At 34.6% G+C, this 5,516-nt stretch overlaps 1 protein-coding gene across 1 annotated transcript in view; it reads left to right on the forward strand.

The window, feature by feature from the left end:
• Positions 1-2,138: 2,138 nt before the first annotated feature.
• The window catches only part of LOC107676563 (disintegrin and metalloproteinase domain-containing protein 8-like), a 7,558-nt gene continuing 4,180 nt past the window's right edge, over positions 2,139-5,516 (forward strand). The window contains exons 1-12 of the mRNA XM_016471135.1: positions 2,139-2,219; positions 2,334-2,446; positions 2,551-2,624; positions 2,702-2,780; positions 2,871-2,947; positions 3,216-3,399; positions 3,810-3,875; positions 3,961-4,029; positions 4,153-4,322; positions 4,513-4,594; positions 4,731-4,864; positions 4,996-5,173. Coding sequence (XP_016326621.1) covers positions 2,168-2,219; positions 2,334-2,446; positions 2,551-2,624; positions 2,702-2,780; positions 2,871-2,947; positions 3,216-3,399; positions 3,810-3,875; positions 3,961-4,029; positions 4,153-4,322; positions 4,513-4,594; positions 4,731-4,864; positions 4,996-5,173 — 1,278 coding nt within the window. The 5' untranslated portion in view covers positions 2,139-2,167. The remainder of the gene's footprint in view (positions 2,220-2,333; positions 2,447-2,550; positions 2,625-2,701; positions 2,781-2,870; positions 2,948-3,215; positions 3,400-3,809; positions 3,876-3,960; positions 4,030-4,152; positions 4,323-4,512; positions 4,595-4,730; positions 4,865-4,995; positions 5,174-5,516) is intronic.

Raw genomic sequence — 5,516 nt, forward strand, 5'->3', positions numbered from 1 at the left:
AAGCAAACAAAAATATTTCTTAATCAGTGGAAACCGTTACAGTGTTTTCTATCGCAATAAGTGCTTGCGTTCAATCAAATCGAATGTAGTTCTTAATTTGTTTGAGAACTTAAGCCTCTTTCAGACTGTCAGCCCAAATCCGATTTTGTGCAAATTCCAAAATGTCATTTTAGAGGTAATAACAGAGGCTTGAGCCATTGATATGCAGGCTAACGCAGTTATTAATGCAGTCTAACGCAGTAATTAGAGAGAGAGGGAGAGCGAGAGATTGTGTGAAAACTCGCGTCCGTGCGTCTCTCAGCAGTATTCAGCAGCATCTACTAATAGCGAATCTTTAAGTTGAACTGCTTCAAGAACCTCGCTACTGAGAAATGTCATGTAGCTTTTCAGCTGCGAAACTATTTTATTGATAAATTCGCGGGGCAGCCGCAGCGCTGATGAAGTTTCTGTCAGCGTCTCCGTGTGTGTGTGCGAGACCGCGAGTGCGTGTCTGTACTGTGTTGTCTGTGAGAGAGAACTGGAGAAAGAAAGCTGATTTCCGTACATAAAAAAAGTTGAAGACATGGAAATAGTTAGCCATTTTTACCCTATTTGTTATATTTATTTGCCCAATGTCTTCTGGGGTTTTGGTTCTTTTACTGTTGTATATATCCCATAGTATAACAAAAATATTAGCCTATATATCTCTTCATTGTGTTTGGGCCCCTCTGAACGAGCAAGCATAGGCACGTGCCTAGAATGCCTATGCGTAAATCCGGCCCTGCGCATATTAATATTAATATCTTAATATATTGGCTAAAGTATTACTGACAACAAACGAACAATTTGAAATTATATTAGTTCTCTCACGCGATAATCACAATCAAGTGAACAAGTGGTTAATTTTTTTATTGTTTCATTATTACTGTTTCATGTCCTTGGCAATATATTAATAATTATTAATAACTAATATTCCAAGTGTTTCTTTTAGTTTCCTTTTTTTCTAATCAAAATATTAAAACAAGCCTACATTTTATTTGGAATGTTGTTTTAAATGGTAATCATTTTATGTTTTTCCTGTGTCCACAATTTCACTATATGTCCCAACTGATTTTTTGTTTTGTTTTTTTTTGTAATAACGAACAAAACCTAGTTCCTCAATGACATCATCCTCCAGGAGATGACATAATTTTTGTTGGGAAAGTGGCACAAAAATAGGGGTAAGATATGCACCACATATTTTCGTCATCTTCGTTATTCATTAAAACTTATTGGCAAATCATTCGATTTGAATTCACAGTGTTGCTATTATAACATATCCTCAATTAAAATTTGAGCAATTAAATATTTATATATTCATATGTAAGTCATAGAATAAATTTAGCTTTCAGATTATCTCTTTTACTGGGATTGTGCCTTGTCTGTTATTGGTTATTCAATTATTCAACTAAATTGTCAAAACACAATTTTAAATAGAATAGTTAATTTAGTATTTTCATATTAATGTCACTTAAAAAAGATATCTATCATATCTATAAAATAAAATAAAATGATATCAAAAGTAATTTATACATTCTGCAAAGGTTTAGCCTATAGGGCTTCTTACCCTGGTTGTGGGCCTCTATGAATAATTTTACATTTTGTTCTAGGACACCCTTATGATTTCCCTTAATACCACATGGCTGCATCATCATTCTGTACATGCTAAACTTTCTATATATGCTAGTTTAAAAGTAAATGCACATTCTACTTAGGTGTGTATCTTTCCCCATCTTACCCTAATATCAGTGGATTCTGTGAGGTTTTGAGGTATTCATTTGAACAGAAATACATACACAAGCATATTCACTCCAGTTACAGAGTTGAAAAGATACTAAAGCTACAAAATCTAAAGTACATTCCTTTCAGATAGGCTACCATTCTGTGTGGTAGCCTACATATATAGCCTAGAAATCGTTTATAAAAAACAAAAAAAAGTTTATTTAATTGTTGTGTCTCGAAACATTACTGACACATTTACTGGGCTGTGACTCATTAGTGACCGGTTTGCTGTTACCGCATGAGGAGGTCGTCGTCTGTTTATGCTAATTTACCGGATAACCGAGGCGGAGCTTTAACTTTCAAGTAGGCTAGCCGAGTTCCCACAGCAGCCCATGAGTCCCGGAGCGAGTCCTCATGACAGTGAACTATGCGATACACTGGATTATTTATATCGCTGCTTTCTTTTGTTTATACATGGGGTGAGCGCGCAGAATTATGAGAATCCTTTTACAGCGCGAATCATGTCACAGTGCGTGATGTGTTTTTAATTTACTGATTACACATACTGATTTGTTTATTCACTGTTGCTTTAGAGAACCTTGAGGCAGCGAATCCAGCTTTGCCTCATGTGATGCGCTATGATGTGATCCGGCTCCGACCTCAGGCACTGAAAGAACGAGCGAGAAGGAGCGCCCCTTCTCTCAAGGTCCGCTCATTTTCAGATTCGTTTTGTAAATTGAAATATTATTGACATCTCTTGGGATGCTTGATTTGACTTTTATTCATGCGTGCTTGCTTTCACCCGTTTAGACATATCCTGAACAACTTGAATATGATTTGGCTGTAGATGGGAGGAACTTCACACTTTCTTTGCACAAAAATAGGTGAGAATGTGACTATATAGAAATGTATATAATGCCTCGTATTCATACCCAACCCAATAAAATTTTTGATTCAACAGGGAGCTTTTAGGAAAACATTACACCCTCTCACATTATACCGAAGATGGGATTTCAGAGACAAAATCTTCAGACAACATTGTATGTTTAAACAGTAAAATAGCTTATTTCTGTCTGACACAGTATGTGAATGTTGCTGCTTAACTGTACATAAGCTGTTTTTGACTTCAGGATCACTGCTACTATCAGGGACATGTCCATGATTTTGAAGACTCTTCAGTCAGTGTTGGACTTTGCTCTGGAATGGAGTAAGAACATTTTCTATTTAAACCTTTTTTATGTAAACTTTAGACATGATTGAATGTTAAATGAATTAAAATATATATATATATTAAAATAAAGTATATATAACCTGAGTCTGATTTGTGTACAGTAAAAAATATACGTATTTCAGAGTTTCATTTTTTGGATTGTGCCTGTAATAAGTTGCTTTGGATAGTGTCTAGTGTTTACTGACCCGCAAATATTTCCTACACTTCTCCCTCTTTAAAATATTGTATCTTCTTCATCCTTTAGAGGGTTTCTGATGGTCAAAAATCAAGTTTATTTGATTGAGCCCCTAGAAGAGTCTTTGGATGGCGACCATGCTATTTATAAGCAAGAGCATTTAAGGACCAAGCAAGGGGCCTTTGGATACATTAATGACACAGTCTATAACCTTGGTCCAAAGTCTAGTGGGCTGTATAAAGGCAAAAATATGGTAATGATATTCTAATGATTCAATTAAATTCATGTTATTTGTATAGCGCTTTATACATATTGTTTCAAAGCAGCTTTACAGGAGATGCATTACAATGAAGAGTAGTTTGTTATCAGAGGTGACTATGTCAAAGTAATGTCCATATGGCAGAATCATGCAGTTAATTAATGACATTTATTCAAGCAAGTAACAATCTCTTGTTGAATGTAAGCTTATTATATGAGAAATATATTTAGCGTCATATATTTAACCATATATTTAGTGTTGTTTCCAACATAGAAAATAAAACCTGTACTTGCTCCTTATTTCATTATTAAGCAGCATGTTTAATTTGTACCTCAACAACTTATTTATGATGTGTTTACCATGAACAGTTTTATGACAATAGCTTTATTTCAATTGCTCTTCAGAAAAACAAAGCCCCCAGAGGAGGACAGCGGATTGTTGAGATGGTTTTGGTCGTTGATCATACAGAGGTATGAATTTGGTTGATGGAAAAAATATCTTATACTGATGTGTTGTGTTTATATTGTTAAAATATATCTACACATTTTTCTTCAGTATAACACGTTTGGAAGTTTAAAAAAGATTAAAGAAAGAATGATGTTGGTCGCAAATCACGTAGACAAGGTATCATACAACTTTCATTATTCATACAACTGGTCTTAAATTAATTAACAGATTATACCTGGTTGGTGATTACAATATGATTTTCAAAATAATATTTATAGAAATTATTTTGCTCATGTTCAGCTTTACCGGCCATTAAACATACGTGTCAGGTTGGTTGGACTTGAGATTTGGTCTCAAAGAGACTTGATTGATGTCAGCCATATACCAAATCTTACTCTGGAACGGTTTTTACAATGGCGTCAGGATAGCCTGCTCAAGAGGAAGAAACATGACAATGCCCATTTTATTACGTGAGTCACTGACTGCTCATCTTAATCAGTTTCTGTGCTCTGAATGCCACATTTTTACTCACACTAAACACTTCCCTTTAAAATGTGTCTTACCGCAAGCTTTAAAACGTTTATTTTTATTTTTTAAAATAGTATGGAACAACAAAAATATCCTTTAATGCCTTAAGTTCTCTCTTTTGTTTTTAATCAGTGCTGTAGATTTTGCAGGATCTACAGTTGGTTTGGCTACAGTGTATGCTATGTGCTCTCCATCCTCTGGTGCTGTGAATGAGGTATAATTATGAGCATATGTTTATATATGTAAATGAACAGATTAAGAAATGGTACAGTACTTTCCTAATGTTTGAAAGAAAGCTTTGGTTGTGGTGAATAATATTAATGACATAAGATGTTTTTTTCTTTACAAAGGACCATAATAAAAATCCCATTGCAGTGGCTTCTACCATTGCCCATGAAATGGGGCATAATCTGGGCATGTCACATGATGATCCAAACTGTGGATGCTCCTCTGGCAAAGGCTGCATTATGTCAGACACCATTGGGTGAGGCTAATTGAAAATACTTTTGATTAGAATGCATTTATGCAATGGCACAAGAGATAGGCAACTATGACATTTTTTCTGCGGTTTAATGTTTTCACAGCCCATAATTTTCTTACATACTTTTCCAACAGGTATGTTTACCCTGATTCCTTCAGTACTTGCAGTCAATCATCCTTAAAAGCGTTTTTGCAGAGCTATGACACCAGCTGTTTACTAGACATGCCAAATGAGGGTGAACTTTATGGAGGCTCAGTTTGTGGAAACGCTTTTGTTGAAAAAGGCGAGGAGTGTGACTGCGGAACTGCTGAGGTGTGACATGTTTTATAAAATTGACACAGCTTTGGTTTGCCAGTTAAAATATGACTAAAATAGATTTGTGTATTTGACTATTTATCCACTACCGTTAAAAGGTTTGGGGTCAGTAACAATACAGTAAAAACAGTAATATTCTGAAATATTATTATAATTTGTTGTAAAATATTTCAATTTAAAATAACCATCATTACAATTTAAAATAACTGTTTACTGTTTTATTATATCATAAAATGTAATTCTAATGTAATGTAAAATGTAATGTAAAAATGTATTCCTGTGATGGCCAAGCTGAATTTTCAGCATCATTACTCCAGTCTTCTGTGTCACATGATCCTTG

The sequence above is a fragment of the Sinocyclocheilus anshuiensis genome, unplaced genomic scaffold, assembly GCF_001515605.1.
Source record: "Sinocyclocheilus anshuiensis isolate Anshui unplaced genomic scaffold, SAMN03320099.WGS_v1.1 scaffold204, whole genome shotgun sequence".
Taxonomy (NCBI): Eukaryota; Metazoa; Chordata; class Actinopteri; order Cypriniformes; family Cyprinidae; genus Sinocyclocheilus; species Sinocyclocheilus anshuiensis.